This window comes from Anguilla anguilla, chromosome 11 (genome assembly GCF_013347855.1).
Source record: "Anguilla anguilla isolate fAngAng1 chromosome 11, fAngAng1.pri, whole genome shotgun sequence".
NCBI classification, from domain to species: Eukaryota; Metazoa; Chordata; class Actinopteri; order Anguilliformes; family Anguillidae; genus Anguilla; species Anguilla anguilla.
This window is the reverse complement of record NC_049211.1, coordinates 26,210,391-26,234,572: the sequence shown is the minus strand read 5'-3', so window position 1 is coordinate 26,234,572 and position 24,182 is coordinate 26,210,391. Positions and strand designations below refer to the sequence as shown.

The window sequence follows — 24,182 nt, the reverse complement described above, 5'->3', positions numbered from 1 at the left end:
GGGCAGCAGCTGTTTTTAGGAGGGTTTGATCTTAGTGACTTGGGAGTCCTATTGACTACCCCAAACTTTTTTCAGAGCTCGTTGTAGCACTAAAAGGCTTTGTGACTTTCCCTAAGACCAAAAAACGTTAGGAGTCCTAAAATTAGGATTGACAAACCCATTATTTTCAAGAGTTTCTCCTAAATCAGCAAGTCATTGAAGGCGCTGCTTTTAGCCTTAGGATTTTTTGTAAATACAGACCCAGGTACAGATTCCTAATGCCTTTACTAACGTGCCATAAAGTAAGAATGAACAGAATGTACAAATCTCTTTTCAAAGAAGTATAAAACTGTTTAACAATATACCGCAGTTGAAACCAAGCGTACTCACAGGATTTGACATTGTGGATGTTGTCCTCACTGGATGTTTATTCTGCTTGCATCTTCAAGTATATAAATGGATTTTTTTTTTTAAATGTCCGTGTTACATATTGAATTTGTGATTAATCTTATATATTGTGATGAATGCGAGATCTGTCAGGTTTGCTAAATCAATCTAAACAGCTAGATACAGCAGGGCCACAGCTTTTAATGGGAGGCTTTTGTGGAATTCTTTCCACCGAATTTCCCCAGAACATCATTGCCCCACAGCTCTTAAGGTGCCTAAATCAAGCTCATTTACAGTACGACCTGCCGAGGGAAGCTGTTGTTCATCAAGCACACTTGCGCCTGTACCGGTATCAGCACATTGTGTCATCTCCCTTTAAACAGTGCAGTTCCTCTTAATGAAGAAGACGGTGTTTGCCAGCACATGGCAAACAGAACCATTTAATCTTAAATGATCTCTGTATGACAAAAAAGCAACCGTGCGCTTGGACAGGAAGACCCCCACAATCGGGGATTTGTAAATGCGATCTCACCCATTTCCCACAACATGACACAGCAAATAACTTTACGCATCACCTTTTATCACATCACTGCTAATAATTTTTTTGATTATTAAAGTTTTGTTCATTTGAATCAGAGAAGGGGTGCCTTGGAGGGTCCATGGAACTTTCAATACAATGAGATAAATAATACAGCTATGTGATGCCACACTGAGACAGGTTCCCCATGGGCAAACCCCACCCTGGGCGTGTCGAAGTGTCCTTGAGCAAGACACCTAACCCCTAACTGCTCTGGCGAATGAGAGGCATCAATTGTAAAGCGCTTTGGATAAAAGCGCTATATAAATGCAGTCCATTTACCAGTCCATTTACCCATTACCCTTGTGGAGACAGTGAATAGATTTTGATTGAGTGAATGGTTGATTCGCAGTTTGGTTGATTGACTGACTAACTGGTTAATTGACTGGCTGTCTTATTGGTGGTTGGTTGACTGACTGACTAGTTGGTTGGATTGTTGTTTGACTGAAGGAAACTGAATCTTGACCCTGGTCTGATATCATAGGTGTCTGCTGAGTTCGTTATTAAGGAATTTGAGTTTCTGGAGGTTTGTTTGTTCTTATGTAATCATACAAATTATTTGTGTCATTTTTAAGCATTTAATGTTGTGTAGCTGTCTGTTAGGTTGGAGAATAGAGATGGCCTAGATGTGGCAATTCAATGAATGGATGAATCAAGTTTATCTATATAATTATCTACTTTATCTTAATTTTAGCATACATCACACCTCTAATAGTACATTTCCTTCGCAAGCAACGCATAGAAAATTATGTGCAATTATGTATGACATTTTGAGAGCTCAGCAGGGCAGGAAGTTGTGAGAATCAAACATCTCACCGTAGAACTCAGTGTGACAATAGGCTGGGTGAGTTTGTATTCAATTTTATTTCAGACACTTAAGAAAATACATAGCTATTAATAGTACCATTAAGTAGCAAATTGGTCTGTCAAACAAAAAATAAATAATAAATAAATAAAAAAGGGACACAATTCCCCAACATGGGAGGATCATAATACACAGCACTCATTGCAAAACATCAGATTCAGCTGTACAGCACATAGCATGACACCTTTATGCTACACATATATATTTAAAGATTATAGTGTAATAATACATTCAGTAATACCTTCCCATACCTGGTTTTTATTTTTGCCTAAGCCTTCTGTCATATTGTGATATACTCCAGTAAGCCCATAGTGGAAAAAATTGTAAATGTAAATATATTTCTACATATTAATCCATACATTTCTCAATGCAGATTACAATATAGTGTACTGTGTATTTCAGTTATTTCACAAATGGGTCGGTGATCAATGTTGTATTTACCCCATTGGTATGTGTAATTAAATGCTGAAAACAACAGCCTTCTATTGTCACAAAAATGCCAAATAATGATTGTCAACATAATTGTATCTCAATATATCTCAGTGTTTTTTGTTGCGTAAGAGCAACGCTGTCCATAGAAAGTAAATAAATAGAACAGTGCGCTCCTGAATTCGCAGACACTGCAGGCAGAGCATACTTGGTTAAATCGTCCATTCGTAATATTCCCGGAAGCACAACATTCGAATCGCCTAACTGGAAATTACACTACTGTTGATTCTGAAATGACGCGCCTCCCGCCCACGTAGGTTAGTGAATGAGCCCCGCCGAGAATTTCAACGTTCTATCAAACGAGGACGGAACTCAATTGGTGGACAGGCCATGTGCCTCTTATCTTGCGTACTAAGACATTGGGTGTTGCTTCTGTCATTGTCACTGCCAAGAGACCGATGTTCAGCGACAGTCTCTCATAAAAAGAAATTAAACACTGTATCTGCGGAAAATAATAAGACCTCCATATTTAGACCGAACAGAAGCGCATACTACTTAGTTAATTTCTATAAACGAATAAACACGTTGGTCTGTTTCCCTAATAGGCATTGCGCACACGTCCCCTTTGTATAAATGCGGCATCCGTCTTGGGGAGGCAACGACGAGGGGCATGGATAATCCACACATTACGTCCATGGTAGTCTGTGCCCACCCCGCGGTCCACAATCGGTCGCCAGAAAGGGTAGACCTGTGTCTGTCACACATAGACTATAGGCTGCAATAGGCTAAATGTATTAAAGCACGTGTAGCTATGGATAATTGCAACACAAATACGCTACTGTACAGTTATACGGAGCCCATACACATTTGAGGCATCTTAAATATTTTACTAAATGCGTACGGGCATTTGAGCCGCGTGGTCTAGAACACGAACGATTTCACACGTTTCTTAAAGGAAAATAACGTGACTTACAGGAACTTGCAGCAACTGATTAAAAAAAAAGAAAAGGCACAGTTTCACTGTCATCATCAGAACTTCCCCTTCTAACTAAAAAACGAATGCTGAATTTAGCCACTGTATTGTATGGTGCATTTAATGACCACGTAGGCTACATACGCTCTTGGTACTATCATACAGGCTATAGTTCCGTGGGAATACCCGTTATTAAAGAAGGACGAAGTAATTTAAGTAGTAGCTAGTCGTTTGTAGCCTTGTAGTAGTTACATTTCATTTAAGCCTGATGATATTGTAATACTATGTTGAAAAACTGAGAGGAATAAGCACAAAAGGCATTTAGAAATTGCGTAATACACGATAATGTTCCTTAAAACCCCGAAACCTAACTACGAAAAAGATGGTGAATTCTCACACAAAAACGAATAAAAATAGAATAAATGTAAATGTCATGTACACGTTGCCTTTACAGACCACTGTTTTTATATCTTAAACGCTCGTCTCATAAAATATGAAAATGTTACAGACAGAACACGCAGTAGTTTTTTCAAGAGGGAGGGGGGGGGGGGGGGGGGGGGCGATTCCGCACCCAGGTAGGACTGCACTTCTCAGCGCTACAGAGGGTTGGCGAACTGTCTGTCGAGGGCACTAATCTGTTGAGAAGCTTTCGTTTTCTTCATATCTATCCACTTTCACCCAGGACAGTTGATTTAGTATTCAACCTACACGGTTTACACCACGAATGTTACTGCGTATGGCTGCTTCTAACGGACAGTAAAGAGAACTCAATTTACGTAACGACGTACTGTAAAAGACTATCATATCAGAAAAACGTTAAAACAAATCGAACACAAGAACTTGAGGACGTCGACCTCCTGGAAAGCTTTTCAGATGTTCACCACGCAGGCAAGACGTTAACCCAAAACGTTAATCCACGGTTCACTGACGGTAAGAATTTGTCACTCTTCAAAATGTATGTCCTTGTACCACGCATAGCTTGTTTTCTGTTTGTTTCTTTTCTATTCTATTCTTATTTGAAAGACCCGTATAAAGTGGGCCTACTTGACTGGCAGCAAATACGTCGCATTTCAAAATGGAATTGTCTAGTGTGTTTGAAGCGCGTTTATTAAAATGAAAGTCTTTCGTCAGGCAGAAATAAAATAACATTTACAGATGAAACGAAGTTCTGCATTTTGCTCTGTTCATGCTTATGGTGTCAGGTCATGGAAATAGTTTGCTTGCTGAATGGACAATATAGTTACCGATTTTTATTATTTAATGTAGGCTGTCTTGTCCTTTGTAAGGTCAGGTTAGTCGTTAATGAATAGAAACATCGTGTCAACAAAGAGGCCTATATCAAATAATAAAGTGCGCTAATATTTCAAGGTACACACACAGTAAAACCAGTGTTAATTCAACACTTAAGTGTTATTTGAACTCTTGACATATAACATTTGGTGTCAGTGTTTTGAAGTTGCGGCAGCTTTTCTTATAGAAATAAAACGGTGAGTCAGATAACCTTTTATTTTTAGTTCAAATTATAATTAGGACAGTTATTCAAGCAGTTCTCCCTGGCGTGCATTTATGAAGTGTGATCAGGTGTATCGTGTTGGCTATTTGTACGATGGCGTGCATGGACATATCCTGGAAAGTGTATAAAGTGTAAATGACATCGCCTACACTTTTTAATGTGAAATATGAAATGTACTTGTTTCTAACATAGCCTTTTAATATGGGGGAAAAAACTACTGGGTTTAAAATATACTAATATTTTCTGCAGGAGTGTCAGCAGCGTGCTTATTTTAAAACTAGGAATAGAACTCCGAACCTAACGAACGGCTGAAAACACGGAACCTGAAAGTTAGTTACAAGTTATGAAAACAGGAAGTCCTTCACATCCTGGTTTAAACGGGCATTAAACGCAGCGTTCAGACATTACTTGCATAGTAGATCAAAATATTGATTGGTAATAATTTGTCGGTGTGCGGTTTTAGTCATTTAAGCATATTTTAACTGACAATTTAGTGAAGAGATTCGTAGGCTTAGCATGTAATTTAACTAGTCAATAGCAAAATATTAGCGTAGGCCTACAGTGCGGCCAATTTCTTGTTTTCTGGCACATTTTTAATCAAACGGATATCTGATCATCACATAAGTCCTAGCATGTTTAAAGGGGGATGTAATAAGCTAGTAATACAAAATATTCAGTTGTCCACTGAAAAACGTCAGACATTTAATATCTCATGTAAGTGTCCCCTTAGATTTAGTAACTAAAAACCTCCTTTAGCAGCAGAAAAGATTTCCATATAATACATATGCATTTAGCACAGATTTTAGTTAAACATCATGAAAATTGCATAAATACATTTGATGCATTTATCCTGGGCTTGGAGTCTAAGGAGGAGATTGCACCTGTCAAAAGACTGCTCTCCAGTAATTAAAAAACTTGCCTGGTCTTTAAATTAAGCAGCATTTTGCTTGCACACATGACTATCCACTGGACAAGAGATATATATTCCCATTTACAAGGGAGCAGACCTGGCATAGCTGCATACTGGACAAGGTCTGTATTAACACTAAGGGCTGCATGCGGAGACAGGGTTCCCTTGTGTGCTGGGACAACCTTGAATCATTTACCCATCATGGTAAATAAGAAAACTGCCTAAATGTCCTGGAAAACAATTTGTTGTCATGGAAGATATTTTTTGTGCAAAGTTATTTGTCCTTTGTGAGTGCAAACCACACACACCCCCCCGGCCCCCCCAACAGAGACCGGGAGTCCCTCAGGGATTTAGTTTGACCCGAGGAAGAGTGCGGTTGGCGGGGAACTCCCTCCCTTTCTCATTGTGCAGTAATGAATCCAGTGATTGAAGCTGCCCTGGTGGAGTGGCAGAGCAGCTCGGGAGTGGAAGGACACAACAACTGGGGAGGTATATTTGGGGGGCAAGGCATACCTGTGTGCACCCTCTCCTAAACCGAGAGGTGACCACAGCGATGGGACGGGCCTACCAAATATGAATAGAGCACTCTGAACTTTTTTCATTCATTAAAATGTGGGGTAAAAGTTAAAAGTAAAAAAAAAATCGTCACAAAGACCTTGTATAAAGAACCTCAATTAATCATAAATAATTAAATTTAAACAGTATTACTTTCTTAGTTTGGATTTGTCCTTCATTTTCACACAGCTGCTTGTGAATCACATTGCTAATCCACCTACTAAGCCCCTTTGTGTATTAGTAGTATCCCACATTAATTCTTAAAAACCAGAAAGGATCTAAAGTGGTCTTATCACTGAAAACAAACCCACTGAATCTAAAGCACCTCCAGCATGACTCAGGACCTGTTTTTCAGCCCCGTTAACTTTGAAATTGAAAGCTTTCTTTTTAATTGGCAAGCTCCTTGTACCCTGTATGGTACGTGCTTTCGCCCCCTCTCACTATTGTACTACATTAGCATGTCAGCTTATACTCAATCATGCCTTGCACCTTGTGACGTTCATTTTGACCCTGCTGATCGTCATGTAGCCGTAGTTGGTTGGGAATATTCTTTCCCTCATTGAAGCTAACTGAAACTGAGTGCCTGTGTGTGGCTACGCGCATGTTTTTGAGAATGCATTGTATGTACAAATATTTTGTATGTTCCGCGTTCCAGCTTCAGTGAGTCTGTTTACATCTTGATTTTCTTTTTTATCTCTAAAAGTAAACAGGGTCCAGAATTTTCTCAGCCACAGATTTGCTGAGTACAGGCTCAGTACAGACAGAGAGACGTGTTCAGTACTGACTAGCAGAGAGATGTGTTCAGTACAGACTAGCAGAGAGACGTGTTCAGTACAGACAGAGAGACGTGTTCAGTACAGACTAGCAGAGAGACGTGTTCAGTGCAGACTAGCAGAGAGACGTGTTCAGTACTGACTAGCAGAGAGACGTGTTCAGTGCAGACTAGCAGAGAGACGTGTTCAGTACTGACTAGCAGAGAGACGTGTTCAGTACAGACTAGCAGAGAGACGTGTTCAGTACAGACTAGCAGAGAGACGTGTTCAGTACAGACAGAGAGACGTGTTCAGTACAGACTAGCAGAGAGACGTGTTCAGTGCAGACTAGCAGAGAGACGTGTTCAGTACAGACAGAGAGAGACGTGTTCAGTGCAGACTAGCAGAGAGATGTGTTCAGTGCAGACTAGCAGAGAGACGTGTTCAGTGCAGACTAGCAGAGAGACGTGTTCAGTACAGACTGAGAGAGACGTGTTCAGTACAGACTAGCAGAGAGACGTGTTCAGTACAGACTAGCAGAGAGACGTGTTCAGTACTGATTAGCAGAGAGACGTGTTCAGTACAGACAGAGAGACGTGTTCAGTACAGACTAGCAGAGAGACGTGCTCAGTACAGACTAGCAGAGAGATGTGTTCAGTACTGACTAGCAGAGAGACGTGTTCAGTACAGACTAGCAGAGAGACGTGCTCAGTACAGACCCAGGATGTAACTAGTTTGAATATTGGGGGGGATGAAATTTATAGACCTTGAGAACTGCAACCCTCCAGGGGAGTATGTCTCACTAGAAGAAATTCTTTAAAAGAACAGCTGTGAATTATAATTTCTGGTGAATTCTAAGGCGGAAATACTCCAGATTACTGATCGGTATATCACAGTCACAACATGAAATCTTTATCTTTATTATATGAAATTATTTTTGGCATTATCATGCTATATTATTGGGGGGTTGTTTGACCTGTTTTGTAATATTTGGGGTGGTTCAAACCCCTCCTCCCCACCATTATAAATTGGTACAGACTCATGAGAGATGTAGTTGGTACGGACTTGCAGAGAGACATGATCAGTACAGACTCACAAGTGATGTGATTAGTACAGACTCAGAGGGCTCTATTTTCAGGAATCAATGTCAGACTTCCTATTAAACCTGTGGCTAAATAGCTTAAAGACGCTATGCAATGACTAAGAAATAATGGCAACAGTAGTTTGAAGTTTTATTAAACAAAATAAAACCAGGCAAGATCATAACCATATCCGCGATCCCAATCACAACAGTAAAATCACTCGGGTATGCAATGATTCCCAAACGAAAGAAATAAATTATAAGGTACGAGTCCATTAATTTGAGCAATGGCATGGATTATTTAAACTTATTTAAAATGTCCTCTAGAGGGGAAAAAATTGTATGCCTTTGGGGAGGGCAGTTGTCATTCGCATACGTTACAGGCGGCTTTCTTCGTGATTATTATTTTGTCTTTGTGAATAGCATGACCCAGATACATACTTTTTAACTACAGTAACTTAAATAAAATGAAAGGATTGTTTAAATTACATGTATTCTAATTACAGGTGTGTATAAGGAAAAGAATGGATTACAAAACCGTGGGACCACAGTGCAGTATAAGAACAGCCATAAAGAATGAAAAACAAATAAATACAGCAATTAAAAAAGACAATGAACAGTAAATGCAAAGTATGCTGCAACTTGCGCTGTGGACCTGGTCTGAAGTGGGCAGTGATGGCATGAATTGCAGACACCAAAATTGCAATGAGCTGCACCAGAATTGCAGTGCACTGCTTGATCCTGACTGACACACCCCAAGCAGCGGCTCCCAATTTGCCGCATGAAGAGTCACAAAACTGGTTCGGGTGTCAAAATCCATGATGGAAATGGCACTTTGCCAGCGGGACGGCTCGCGACATGCCATACGGTGACCAGAAAATAGAGTCGAGAGAGACGTACAGTCTCACGAGAGATGTGATTGGAACAGACTTGCAGAGAGACGTGACATTAGTACAGACTCACGAGAGCTGTGATTGGAACAGACTTGCAGAGAGATGTGACTCGAAGTCCTGATCAATACACGCTTATTAGGAGATGTGATGAGGGGGCTTCTGTGAGTAAGAGGTTCTGATTCTGGTTCAGCTGGACGTCTTTCTTTTTCTCAGATGAGCTAGATGATTTTGTGGAGACAACAAGGTTACACAGTAAACAGGGAAGGCAGCTGCAGGACATTGAAGGTGGACAAGAGGGTGCTGTTTGTATATTCTGTGAATATTAGTGAAAAGTCATTTAAGACAAAGAGTGCCATTTGGGATCCATGAGGCATTTCATGTTTTTGTTCCTGCTGAGCCCAAGTAACCTGGGTTGACTGAGCTGGTTCTCAGTCAACCCAGGTCAGGATCTGTGCTTGACACCTCTCTGACAGTACCTTTTCAGGTTTTTTTTTGCAGGAAGGAATTGGTTGTTGAAGATTTGTGTTTCTTGGACTGTTCTGATTTTGAACATTCCTGTCACTCTGAATGGTCATTTAGGACAGTTACATGATGTTCAGTAGTGATGGGAAAATGATGTATCATGACGTATATGGGTTGAGCTAACATATCCTACCAGTAATGTACTGATTTGAACCAATCGTTCTGTTTTATTGCAAAGGGCAAAACCATGTGATTTGTTCAAACAAATCAATGATTGACAGCTAACTGTAGCTCCACCCTTTTTTGATGACACAATTTTTCAGTTAAAAAAATTAATTATGATGTATGCCTCTACCAATTCAGCAACTTTTGCTGCCTATATTACTGCTTTGGTCAGCCACTAAGGGAAGTTTGATTTTGTAAATGAGGTTAATGTTGTTTTGTGGGGAAATTCCCCTTTAAGGTCCAGGCTATGACATCTCTTCTTCTGCACTTGATAATGCCAGATTTAAAGGGCTGTGTATTTGTATATTCTAGTGTGCTGTGATCAAAGTTCAATGGCATAACCTTTATGGAACCAGTGCTTATCAGTCCGCTGTTCTTGTCCCTTGCCCCAGAGGGATTCTCTTATTTGATACCCATTTCTATCCATCATAACACTAGTTTCACTTTACTATTTGGATGTCTTTGAAATACCATACTATCTCTAGTATGTTTCTTGGTGCCGAACAAGTACAGGATATGAACACAAGTCTAGCTTTTTTTTGTTGTTGTTACAATTTCTTGCTGTCTTCAGTAGTTAACATAGCGAAAACTTACTTTAGTCAAAAATGAATATTAGATTTCAAGCTGCCAAAAACTATAAAGCACAACTCAACCAACCTTTTGCCTGTAAGGAGGTTGCTATTACATTTTCATGTTTACTTCATAATGGGGTTTTGTGAACCCTAAAATGGGCAGAGATCTCACTCTAATTTGAACCAGTCATAGAACCAGTCAAGTTCCACCCATTATAGGAGTTTGTGGCTTCTCAGTCCCCCCATCACATGGCTTTCTGTGGTACAGCAAACATTCATGCTGTCAGGTTATTGTAGGGCTCTTCTTTATAATTCATTAACCCTTGGTGTAGTGGGATTCTACTGACTCTAGTCTCCAGTCAGTCTCCCTAACTGTGTGTGTGTGGTGGGTCAGGAAATACTACTGACCCCAAATCAGTCCCACTAACTCTGTGTGGTGGGTCAGGAGATACTACTGACCCCAAGTCAATCCCATTAACTCTGTGTGGTGGGCATGTAGATGCTACTGGCCCCAAGCCAGTCCCACTAGCTCTGTGTGTGGTGGGCCTGTAGATGCTACTGGCCCCAAGCCAGTCCCACTAGCTCTGTGTGTGGTGGGCCTGTAGATGCTACTGGCCCCAAGCCAGTCCCACTAGCTCTGTGTGTGGTGGGCCTGTAGATGCTACTGATCCCAGGTCAGTCTCACTAACTATGGGTGGTGGGCATGTAGATGCTACTGACCACAGATGAGTCTTGCTACCTGTGTGGTGGGTGTGCATTTTGCCAAAAGTTTGTTTTGGCTATATGCAAGTGAATTTTTTTTTATTAGAAGTGTTTCGGTTACTGTGTTGTGTGTATGTCAAGGAATCCAAATGTATGTAATCGTAAACAGTCGTTTAGTGACTGATCGCATAGTTTTGATATAGCATACTGGCTTGCTGTGATTGCTAGCCAAGCAAAAGTGCAGACCACCCCCCCTGTGGGGTTAAACCTAACAGGGTTGTTACCCTGTTGCCAGTAGACTTTAGGCAGTTTTAAAAAGCAAGACAGAGATAAATGAATGAAAGTTCTGTGCCCCACAAATTTTCAGCTCACCAGTGGCCGCTTCTAAAACGTTATGTGTGTGGGAAATATTCTATCTTAGCTTAGCTGCTGACCAGCAACCTGATTTTGCTCAAGCAATCAAAGTTGCTGTTAATAATAGCCGGCGTTTGTGGGGGCTGTTTATTCATCTCTCTTTAAAATGTTGCATAGATGAAATTACATGTTAATGAAATTACCTACCGCGTCCGCTTCCAAACAATCAAGACAATCAACGATATCTTTCTTTCTGTGCCTGTCTATATAAACGACTGTTCCCCCTGAGTTTTTTTTCTTCGGATTTTTGATTGGTTGAGCGAGTAACTGGCTAGAGGGAACACATAGACTGGAGCATACGAAAAATGGACTGGATTGTCATAGTTATTTGTAAAACTGCCGGTCGAAATTATTTATTTATTTACCAAAGGTGGGTGGATGCCGTCCACCCCCAATTTAACCCCAGGTTGTAGCGTCCGTGTGTCCATACATCTGTATCGGTGGTTGTAGCTGTGTGTCCGTAGCTCCTACTCATGCATGCAGGATAGCATCCGTACGCGGGTTGTAGCTGTGTGTCCGTAGCTCCTACTCATGCATGCAGGATAGCATCCGTACGCGGGTTGTAGCTGTGTGTCCGTAGCTCCTACTCATGCATGCAGGATAGCATCCGTACGTGGGTTGTAGCTGTGTGTCCGTAGCTCCTACACATGCATGCAGGATAGCATCCGTACGTGCTAACTAGGTTAACTAAAGTAGGCGAAACGCTGACATGTTAGGGTTACGGTTAGTTAAAGTAACGTTAGGCGATAAAGCTGTGCTTAAAAATCGCGTGGTGTTGGAAGTGCGTCTTGCGCATGCGTCCTACTAAAGCCTCGCACTAAACATCACACTAAATGTCCATGAGTGACCCTCTATGGAGTGACCACAAAAAAAGTTGAATATTTCAAAAAATCTGAATACAAGCAACAGTGTCTAGAACTAGCCTGTCATTTTGGTGTAAAAAGTTTGAATGTAGTGCAAAAAACTGTAGGACTAGTTAGAGCTAGAAAAATGGGCAGAAAGTGCAAATAAGCAAGCCCACTAACGAATGGTCTGCTTGGTAATTGGTGTGCGTGAGCGTATCCATATTTGTGTATGTGCTGTAGTTTGTGTGCTTGTGTTTTTTGTGCTTGGTCTGTGTGTATGTTGGAGTGGGGGGGTGGGGTTGCAGAGATAAAGACAGAAGTGTGAGATGTGTATGAAATGACTGCAACCTAAAAAATATGGAAATAAATGTAGGCAGAGAAAGTGTTTCCTGTAATCAGATAGAAGCACCACATGCTCCACCAGTCAGGACTAGGTGGGCCCCTGGTGCTGCAATGTGCTCTTGAAGAATAAGACTGCAGCAGCCTAAACATGAAAATGAGAAAACTTCACACAGTTTTGCAGAGAGGAGAAAGGAGTGAAAAGAGTTTTTTTGTCATACACAAACTGGGCAAACAGATTAGACAAATCATAAACTCCAATTGGGACATTATGAAAGGTGACCCCTCTCTTTTTGCAGACCCCTCCATCGTCTCACATAGACGGGTTCCTACCATCAAAGATAAACTGGTGCACATGTCTTCCATCCTATCCTATGACACAGCATTTTAATGATAAACGTGTGGGTAAAAACAGCAGTTAATCAGAAGCAGGGATCGGCTAAGCAGGAATGGCAGAAACTGAACTACATCCTGGTCATGGTTAGGGAGTCAAGGAGTTAGGGAGTCAGGGAGTTAGGGAGTTTGCATTAGGCTCAAAACTGCAGGGACTGAGTTTGTGTAAATCAAAGATCTATATCTTGGTCAAATATGTAGAACAAGCTGTTCAATTGAAACTGACAGCCCAACTAGCTGAGCCATTTTGTGATTTCATTGTAATTTGTGATTTCATCATGATGTGATTTCATACTTGTAACAGCTGGGCTTTAGCATGCAAGTTCCCTGACCAATGTCTGAAAATAAAATAAGCTGCTTATGAGCTCACCACTGCAAATACTGTTAGTCAGGCCCAAGATGGACCTGGTTTTAACTGTACATGTGACAGTGTGGTGTATCATAGGCAAGCTTGCATGTACAATGTAACCAGAGCGAGTGCACAAGCAGGAAATCCTGTGGTTAATTGATGTGCGCTCTTAGAAGTGCACCCATCGATCGGTAGATCGTCCAGCTGGTGCCAGATTAATCAACCGAGATGATTAATTAATCAGCTTACAGCCCCGGTAAATACCTTCAAGGGGTCAGACAACGGATCAGTTGCAATTACCATTTACAGCTGAAAACACGAACAGCATTTAATCATCAAGGTTATAAATACATCTGCATTACATGCTGATGATGCGGGTAGCAAGAACCCCTGCTGTCTAGAACTGGATGAATGTAGCCTGGAGCATTAGATGCTATCTTGAGACTGCATGTACCTGTGGTGCAACATATCTGTTACAGTTATATAATCAATCTTTTAGTTTAATTGATATATCACTATGTACGCTGAGCCAGAGAAAATAAGTACTATGATATTAAGCTTTTTTATTCATTTGAGATTTAACTAAACTGTATAACTTTTTATAATATTGCAATGTATTACTTACACTGCTCAGTACAGGAGGATTTGGCACCGGCCTTTGGAGGCCAGTGTGTCGCTTATGTGGTAAACTTTGGTGATTTAAATGTCTTTTTTTTTCTTTTCTTTTTTTTTTGTAAGAGCATTTCATTAATTAATGTAACATTTCAAACAAATGTTACATTTTTGATGTCAAATGTAAATGTAAAGCAGTCAGCGGACCATCCATTTGGTGGGCTGCCAATCTCAATATCCTTTACAGAACGGACCTCCACACATCCAGGTCTCATGTTTACTTTAGATATGAAGAACATTTTTTTTTGTCAGAAGAAAGAAATGTCTCACATTTAAAATGCTCACTAAGATAGTTACTGTGTGTATACATATCAGACCTGGGTCAAATACGTATTTGTTTTGGATTTAAATACTTTTCTGTGCTCTATTGATCTTGCCTGGTGTAATCGAGCCTGCCAATATGACCAGAAGGCGGGGTTTGCACTTTTTGTGATTATTTCTTTGATTCCCTTCCCCCCAACATCAGTGGACTTTACATCAGTAAAGCGTAAAAACAAAACTAATTTGACCCAGGTCTGATACATATTTTAAAGAAATCTTTTTCAAAAGAATCTCTGAACGGTTCCTGAACATAGCCTACCTTGCTGTCCGCCAGCCTCCCCCTAAATATTTGTGTGCACAATCAGAGTGAGACAGGAAACCAGATTGTAAGCTAAAGAGAACAGGATACTGTGAAAGCAGTGCAGAAGCGGACATGGCAGATAAGTGGGCCCTATTGTGTGTGGCAGTATGAAATGGGAGCAGACTGTGTGTTCTCACCATCCGCATAAGTGTGTCACCACCGCGCAAAGACAAGCGTGGCAGTTCAGTTAGTGTGTTTAGGTAAATGGAACACGTCCATCTGGAGTGCTGCTTTGTGTACTTTGTCACACAGCAACGATTGTGTTTGAAACAGTTCAGCCGCAGCACTCAAATATGATTTTCTTGGACAATTCTTGGACAATAAATCTTGTTTTTTTTTTAATGCCAAAAAGTTTTTTGTCCAAGCTACTTTTATGTCTGTGCTTGATTATGGTGATCTTGTGTACATGCATGCAGCTTCCACTGTCTTACAGAGCCTTAATTCAGTGTATCATGCAGCCCTACGTTTTTCTACTAATGCAAAGTCTTAAACTCATCACTGTACACTATCAATTGGTGGGCTGGACATCTTTGGCTACACGCAGACTGCAACACTCTTATGTTTCTATTTATAAAGCATTGCTAGGTAAACTACTCCTCTACCTTTGTTCCCTGCTGTACCTAAACTCAGGCAGCTACTCGCTACGCTCCCAGAAATGTTTGCTCTGTGAAGTTCCCATGGCTCGTACAGAACTGGGGAAAAAAACTTTTTCCTATTATGAACCGTGGGTGTGGAATAAGCTACAGGAAGAGCTGAATTTAGTTAATCCCATACCTCTGGGTGATTTTAAAAGTCTCATACAAAATACTGCAACTGAGGAATGTAAATGTTTTTGAGATGCTATGTCTTCCTCAAGACTGAATAGCTGTCTCTGTGTATTGTTGTATGTTCAGTTGACTGTTGTACTGTCTGTAACTATTGTGTAGGCCTACTGCTGCTACCTTGGCCAGGTCGCTCTTGAAAAAGAGATTTTAATCTCAATGGGACTTCCTGGTTAAATAAAGGTGAATAAATAATTGCTTTGGAGGGGATAATACCATTAATTTTCAATTCTTTTAGAATTAATTTCAGTCTCTGGGTAGAGAGACAAATGGCTGGGGTTGTGGCATTGGATCCCTCTTGAAATAGTTTCTGCATTCTTGCAATCAATCAAACTTATCAAACAATATTTTAAGAGCACCTTTCATACAAGTAAATGCAGTTCAAAGTGCTTTTCATGCACGCCAAAATTTAAGATAAAGATGCTAAAATAAAATAAAAAATGGATAACTAAATAAAAGTAATAAATAAATCATTGAATAGATGAATAAATAAATAAATTTCCTAGATAAAAAAAATTGAAAATCAAATAAAAGCCAAGCTAAAAAGCCCTCAGATCCTCAGGAAGGCCATTCCAGTTACTGGGAGCAAAACAGCTGAATGCTGCCTCACCCAAGGCTTCTGCCCTATGGGGCGGGGACAGTTAAAAGGTTGCTCCGAGAGGACCTCCTATGTACGCTGTGATGTCAAAATGTATGCTCCTGTTGCTGTGTGTGTTTTGTTGTGCCTCTCCATATGGGGGCAAAAGATAAAAACATACAGGATACACCACGCCCCCCCCATAGACCCAACCCGTCCCCAACTGACTCCTCCAAAAACTCTGTCCTCGTTTGTACGAATCGCACGGCAGCTTTCTCCTGGGCCGACCCCATTTTGGGCGTGACCTGTCCTTCGTAGGACAAATCAAGAAGAAAAACAGTCTGAACTGTATGTACGATACACAGTGGCCAGTCAGTCACCATCTTTATCTTGTTTTAAGAGAAAGACAACATGCATGCTTGATAAAAGTCTTAGTAACATTTTACTAATTCATTTTCTCCACTTTCCAAATAATAACAATAAAAACATTCAAATAATAGTGGTTCCCATGCCAATAGCTTGTCAACTCCAGACAATCTTTCACACGTTTTGTTATAGCGAACCTTTCCAGGAAATTTAACATGGTCTGAGGGCTAAAGGCCCCCAGTTATTCTATTTTCAGCTATTTTGTATTATTCCATAAGCTCCTCCAAACATACTGATATGGTTTTTTAAAGAAAAAGATTTTTTAAATATATCCAGTTAGTTTCTCTCCCTTCGAGATAAATCTTTTGGGTGGGTTTTGCACGTTTGTTTCACATTTCCTGCCTTGATTGGTTATCTGACCAGGAATGACAGGAGCTCTCCACTGTCTCCTGCCCACACACCTGCTCTAAAAGTGAACGTGATGAAAGTCATCCGGCAGGGATTACACCGCACGTCAGGCGTGCCCAATACATCGATCACAGAGGCCTCGCTGGTAGCGTGTCATTTTTAAAAATACATCTGTTAAATTTCTAATCTCTTCCTATTTTCATCTCTTCCCTTCAGACAGCTACACTTGATTGACATGAAATGTGGCCAATCTGCTGCTGTTCTGCACTTTCTTACATTAAGCATGCCCATTCATGATGTAGATGTGATTTTGCACTGAAAAGTTTGTGGTATGGTCATGTAAATATCCAATGAAACATGATCCACCGCATTTTATATGGGGCAGAGCAGTAACTCTGGTCCACCTCTGGCAATGTCTGATGGATAATGGTGTTTTAAATCTAAAACTGGAATTTTTCTTTGTCCAGATATGATACTAATTCTAATTGTTTTACTTCTGCTTGATTTTTGAAATAGATAAACCACACACACAGTATTGGAAAATGTAATTAAGCTAGTAGCTCTACCCAACACTAGACATGTAGAACGCCTCTACACTCCAAAACAATTTTGGGCGGTGGTTGTACACAATATTATTATCCATCCATCCATCTATTGTCTATACCCGCTTGTCCTGGTCAAGGTCGCGGGGGGTGCCAGAGCCTATCCCAGGGTGCATTAGGCGAGAGGCAGGAATACACCCTGGATCGCGGAGCACACACACCATTCACTCACACACTCATACCTAGGGGCAATTTAGGGTCTCCAGTTAGCCCACCTGCATGTCCTTGGACTATGGGAGGAAACCCCCAGGTGGTCTGCCATCTAGGTACTACTCAAGCAGAAGCAATATTATTAAGTAGACTCAAAAAATAAATAGTTGGCCTTACTAAATAAAAAATAGTTGAATTTGCTTAATACAATTATGGACAGTGGTTGCATGCAATTAGCATATGTTAGCCTACTTGATAATATTTCATGAAACTACTGTAGATACGAGTGTAAATACAACCCCCCCCCCCAAAAAGCAAGTTCACATCTGAATGGCTGAAAAGAAAAATGATAGTTTTGAGTGGCCTAGTCAAAGTCGTGACTTGAACCCAATAGAGATGCTGTGGCAGGACCTGAAACAAGCAGTTGATGCTCGGAAACTTGCCAATTTGTCTGAATCAAAGCAGCTCTGCAAAGAAGAGTGGGCTAAAATTCTGCCACAGCAATGTGAAAGACATCAAATTATAAAAAGCTTTTGGTTGCAGTTATTATTGCTAAAGGTAGTGTAACCAGTTACTAAGTTTAAGGGGGCAATTACTTTTTCACATGGGTGATATGGGTTTTTTTATGGGAGAAAATTGGGTGAAATATCATGTTCTCCAAATTTCATATTGTACCATTTTAATTGGGACGTGAAACAATGAAAGCATTTAATAAAACTTGAAGCAAATAAGCGGAGGCCTTTAAATCAGGCACACTCCTGAAACCTCCAGGACACTCACTGTCTTTTTTGCTCAGTTATGGCGCTTCTCCACCACCGTGCCGTGCTGGAATCCGTGCTCCCGCTTTGTTTCGCTTTCTCCACTGCCACCTGACCCGTGCCGGGCCGCAAGTACCCGTGCCGAATTTACCTACTGCTCTGGGGTAGGTACCAAAGGTACTATCCGTGCTGCAATTCGATACTGCAGAGTGTTGATTGGTCAATGGAAATCATCACAAATACGTCATCCCATGTTCGGTTTGTCCATCGGCAGCAACCGCCATTTTTAAATACCAAGAGAGCAAGAGAGAGTAACGTTAGCTAGCGAATTCTACAGTGAATATCTGGGACTAAATATTGAATAAATATACAACCTTACCATTGGTTTTACGCATAGAGATGTTCCTTTTGAGACTTGAGTGGTCATATATTGTCTTGGACAATCCATTTGTGAAATATACACGCATTTGTGATGCTTGGGTACCTTCGTAAATAACGAGCTGTGCGTAATACAACACATGTTGTTTACGGCTTTGTCGCCCTTTTCAGTACAGTCTGGCTTGATTAACAATTAATTTATTCATTTAATTCAGTAGGTGAGAGTATAAGCTTTCTAATGATGTATAACATATCTAATTTTGCTTTTGGAATAGTGTTTTATAGGTCAGCGTAACCGAAAATTTTCTTATCATCGCATTCACTTACACATTCTCTCTGTGATAGCAGTAAAAGACGTAAGACGTTATGTAAGTATTACTGCTCAAATGTTTCAGTTATATGCGTTATTTTTTAAATTGAGTCTCTTTAAATAGGTTAGTGGTGTTATATAATGTGGATATTTCACACTGTAATGTTAGCGTTAGTTAGTAGTGTAATAGTTTTTGTGATGCATGCTGCAATGATGATGAGAGTGTTGGAACATTGCCAAAACGTTCTGGACGGTGAAAATTGTTTTCATATCGTCCCATCCCCATACAAGAAAACATACGAGAGTACAGAGTATAGAAATACATACAAGAGTTAATTATTACACATTTATTAGGACGCTTTACTCCGCTTTACTCCTCCCATGACTCCTCCTACCTTCATGGGTCTGTTGTGTAATTGAGAAGCGCAACAGGCAACATGGCACGGGTAGGATACGAATGCCTGCCATCCTGTACCGTGCCGTGCTGGTCATTGGAGAAGCACCATTAGAGAGCCACCATTGGCTGGAGTTGGTGGTGTCACCCGGTGCCTGTAGCTCTCTTGTGTTTGGAGGTGGAGACAAATAAAGGAGAAAAGATGGCTATGACGCTATTAGCTTATTATTCACTAGTCGATTGTAAGTGACCAGCCAGTTATCTTGCTAGGTATACCCAACTTTGTTTAACTAAGCCAACTGTAATTCTTTCTACCAATCTGTTTGTTTTCAACTTGTGCCTGTTGTTCTTGCTCTCTTTAGGGTTAACACATTCCCCGAAACAGTAGGTGTGCAAAAGGAGCCAAGTGCAAAAATGAGTCGTGCATTAGAGTGTAGTGCCCGCATTTCCAGCAAAGGAACCAGTCGGTTCGGATTACATCATTTTTTTAGCAACATGTAATAAATGACATAGCGGGGGGTAGGGCGATCTCAAATAAATGACCACATCAGAATTCTTTCCAGAGCCTGTCTAAGATAGCCCTACACTGCGTAGCAGACTAAGACCAACTGTCTCCTACAGGAGTTTCCCTGCAGCTGTTATGAGCTTTTGGTCTCCTTACAGTCCAAAGGGGTGGACCAGAACCAGTCCATACTGGCTGACAGAACCAGTCCCTATGGGCTGAGAGAACTGCTCCGTACTGGCTGGCATAACCAGTCCCTACTGGCTGACAGAACTGCTCCTTACTGGCTGAAAAACCAGTTTGTGCAGTAATTACACTTTCCGTGGATCACAGTTCCCTGTGCCACAGACTATTTCATAATGCTGACAGTGGGACCGGGCTGTCTAATGAAAAAAGAATCATCATTATGCATCCATTAACTTTCTGTCAGCAATGAGTTTGTACAGTAGTTATTAAGTATGTACCTTGAGAAAAGTGGCTTATTGGCAGATTGCCTCATCTTGCTTAGAGAACGGTGGCTGTTGCTTGGCCAGTAAATTTTCCAATAGTCTCCAAGGCAACAGTGTTTGCCTTACCACCTCTCCCCACCTCCCCCCCCAGCCCTGCGATAGGATGGCGCAGTGGAAACAGTTGCAGCTGCAGCTGCAGTGCCTGTCCCACCAGCACCTGAATGAGCTCTACCCCCCCACCTTCCCCATGGATGTCCGCTGCTACCTGGCTTCCTGGATCGAGGAACAGTGCTGGTAGGACCATTGGAGACAGGAGCATATGCACACGCACTAGCAAATGCATGCACGCTTACATGCGCATGTACATAAATTATACACATGGTAACATACGCATACAAGCTAACATGCGTGTGCGCGCTTACATACACATGCACACTTACATATGCATGCATACTAATATGTACACATGCTAGCATATGCATGCATGCTAGCATACGCATACATGCTTTCATGCATATGCATGCTGATATACTGTACACACACATGCTAACATATGCATACATGCTAAAATTTGCATACATGCTAACATGCGCATAAATACTAATATACACACACATGCTAACATATGCATACATGCTAATATACCCACACATGCTAACATATGCGTACATGCTAATATGTGCATACACGCTAACATGCACATACATGATAACATACGCACTCACTAACATGCATAATGACATGCTAACATACACACAAATTACCTACACGTACCTGTTGCAACATGCTGCTGCTCTCCATCTCACCTGCTGAACCATTTATTGGCCACTTTTTTCCCCTCTCCCTACCATCCTACCCATCTCTCTCCCCCATTTACCCTCACCATCTCCATCCACCATCTGTCCTCCATCTACTGCTCCCTTTCCTTCTCTCTTCGGTCTGCTCCTTGTGTGTGTGTGTGTGTGTACATGTGCATGCTTGCATGCATGTGTGCGTGTGTGTGTGTGTGTGTGTGTGCAGGGATGAGATCATCGACAGTCCGGATCAGGATGCTCGGGCGTTGGGGTTGTTGGAGCAGATCATCTCTCTCCTGCAGAGAATCTCACAGGACAGCAGCAATGTGGTGGAGAAGATGCGGCTGCAGCAGATCTCCAGGAACATGGTAACAGCCCAAGTCCTCTGCTGTTCAGTGTGGATTATGATCCTGACTCCTACACTGCTTGATAAGGGTGATAACTCTACATGTACTATGAACTACTTCATATGGGTTATGACCCCAATTCTTCAAACTCTTAATATTGGCTACAACCCTCAGTCATCTACTACCTACTTCATATGGGTAATGGCTCTGAGTCATCTACTACTCAATAAAATAATAATAAAAACTACAATAATAATAATACCTTTAATTTATCATGTGCCTTTCCCAGTGTGCAATGTACAACCAGTTAAAACACAGTACAGGTTAAAGTAACTAGTAGCAGTGTCTGAGCTGCACTTTGAATATTATAAAATACAAACAGACGCTTGTTGCTACAAATCACTTATAGCAACAAGCGTCAGTTAGCTGACAGTTGCACACGGAAGGTAGAGTGAATTCAGGAAAATGAGGAGGTTCTGGTGAGTAGATACGCATTCCGTGCTAAATCCAGAAGATTTTTCTGAAAGGATTTACTGGTGGCAATTGAAACGGCAGCCCTTACATGTAAAGGGGAGGCGGGGGGGGGGTTTTCACAGACGAGGCTCTGCAGGGAGGGGTTTCATAGACGAGGTTCTACGGGGCGGGGGGGGGGGGGTTTCACAGACGAGGCACTGCAGGGGGGGGTTTCATAGACGAGGTGCTGGGGGAGGGGGGGGTGGCTCAGTCAGCCACTGAGGGCTCAGGACGAATGGGAGAGCAAGGCTGCAGAAGTCTGAGGCCCTCTGCAGGTTGTCAGGGGCGATCGTGTGGAGACGCTCCGTGGCGTAGCCTGCGCAGAACTGCGGAGGGATTTGTGAGTGAGCAGTGTGCTGTGGGGGCTGCAGGGTGGAGGGCAGATTGAGGGGCGAGCGAGGGCTCTGGCTGCAGCGCTCTGAGCGGCCCGCGACTGTGCCAGGAGTCTGGGTGAAAGGCCTGCCAACGGAAAACTGTGTATTCAAAATGAAATGTGGTGCTTGGTGCTGGGACAAAATGTTATCATTCCTGAGCCAGGGACAATAACATTTACCCACAAGTTCACCAACCATTGGGCCCCTCCTCTTCCAGGGGCTAAGGTGACTCCCCCCCCCCCCCCGACAGCAGCCCTGTTGACCTGCACTGTGTTAACAGCAGCTGTGGCTCAGAGGGATAGCTAAGACAAGCTACGTTGCGTAACCAGTCCTCTGATCTTTTTCATGTGTGCCTCAAATGGGAAGTTGGAATCCATTATTGCTGCCAAGTTCCTGGTTCAACAACAGAAGATTACATCTTACAAAAACAAGCTTAAGGGGTCATTAGAGTCTAACTATGCAAAAGCTCAATTTTTCCTGCACTTCAGCTACTGATGGCATTTAACATAGCTTGGTACCTGACGTGCAGCAGTGGTATCACATTTTGTCCTCACGCATATTTGTTTGTCATCAACATATAGGCGGTAGACTAACTCAAAGCTGTGGTTGGTCAGGCAACTGAGGTAAGAGTTAAACCACCGTAATGCAGTGCTTGAGAACCCGATGATATTTTCCAGGCTACTAAGTTGGATGTTCGATGTTGTGGTTGACAGTATGCAGAACTGTGTCAGTAGCATTATTGTGCTCTAAAACCTGACTGACATGGTTTGAGGAAGCTTCTAGGGACAGATAGTTCAGTCTCAGCTCAACAAGTTGGATCGAGCATTGTTTGGATGGCTTGGTAATCCTTGCTGTGATGCATGCAGATTGAGTTAATATTGCTGGCCTCACAACTTCATAAACCTGTTCGAACATGCACGTCCGTGATGGACTTGCGGTAGATCTAATCCTTGTTGGCGCTAAGGAATGATGATGTACACACGCAATCGGGAGTTACTCGTGTAATGGCTGTGTTACAGAATGTCTACCGATCTCAGCCACTTCAGCTGGTGAAGACGGTCCAGAACACCCTAAACAAAGAGAGAATCCTGCTCAACCATGTGAGTTACACCCCCCCCTCCCCCAAAGCCTCTCTTTCTACTAGTCCTCCCACCACCCCATAGCTCAGCATGCATGTGCTCTACGTCTGCAAGATTCAGTTGAATATTTAACTAATATTGATGCAGCAATTAAAGATAAGGCCCTATGTTTTTGACTATAACTCACCTGTAATTATCTCAAATGCTCAATTGCATTTCATGAACATTTAAACTACAGTATCTCTATGGGGTGTTAGGGCAGTGAGACTAATTAATGAAACACTTCAGCACAATTATTCATTTTTAATAACTACTAATTGCCAGTGGGTGCCCAAATGCCAGTCAGTGTTAAGGCTACCGTTGCTATGGAGATGGATCTGTCCACCTGGGTGTGGTGGGGAAGGCCTCCTGAAAGGGAAACTAAATTGGACCTTGTCGAGCGTGAATGTACTTCATCTGTGTTTTCCTTGACATGCTGACGGTTGGTCACTACAGTGTTGCAGGTTCAAATCCCAAGTAGGCCATTGCATTGGGTCTTGAGCATTTTTAACTGCCGCAATAAATACACCTGATTGTATGAATGAATAACATATGAGCTGTGTAAGCCATCTGTTAAGGGGGGTGCTGTGCTAAGAAAATTATTTATATGGCTTTTTTGCTTAGTTGACACAAGTGACAGCACAGTTAACACAGGTGCATTTTCAGATTACGTTATAACTGTTTAAACAGCTGGATATTTTAATTCAATACCCTGTTGTTCAACAGTACAACTGCGCTGCAGCACCTGAGATTCAAACCTGTGTCTAAGCTACATGCCCAGGTCCTTAAGCACTGTAGCTCACTGCCTCCCC

The 24,182-nt window shown here is 41.7% G+C and overlaps 1 protein-coding gene across 2 annotated transcripts in view; it reads left to right on the top strand.

Annotated features, from left to right (window-relative positions):
* The first annotated feature begins 3,796 nt into the window (after positions 1 to 3,796).
* Positions 3,797 to 24,182, top strand: part of stat6 (signal transducer and activator of transcription 6, interleukin-4 induced) — a 37,085-nt gene continuing 16,699 nt past the window's right edge. For both annotated transcript variants that reach the window (XM_035381097.1, XM_035381096.1), the window contains exons 1-4: positions 3,797 to 4,140; positions 20,376 to 20,518; positions 21,245 to 21,386; positions 23,272 to 23,352. In XM_035381097.1, the coding sequence (XP_035236988.1) occupies positions 20,388 to 20,518; positions 21,245 to 21,386; positions 23,272 to 23,352 (354 nt within the window). In that variant the 5' untranslated portion in view covers positions 3,797 to 4,140; positions 20,376 to 20,387. The remainder of the gene's footprint in view (positions 4,141 to 20,375; positions 20,519 to 21,244; positions 21,387 to 23,271; positions 23,353 to 24,182) is intronic.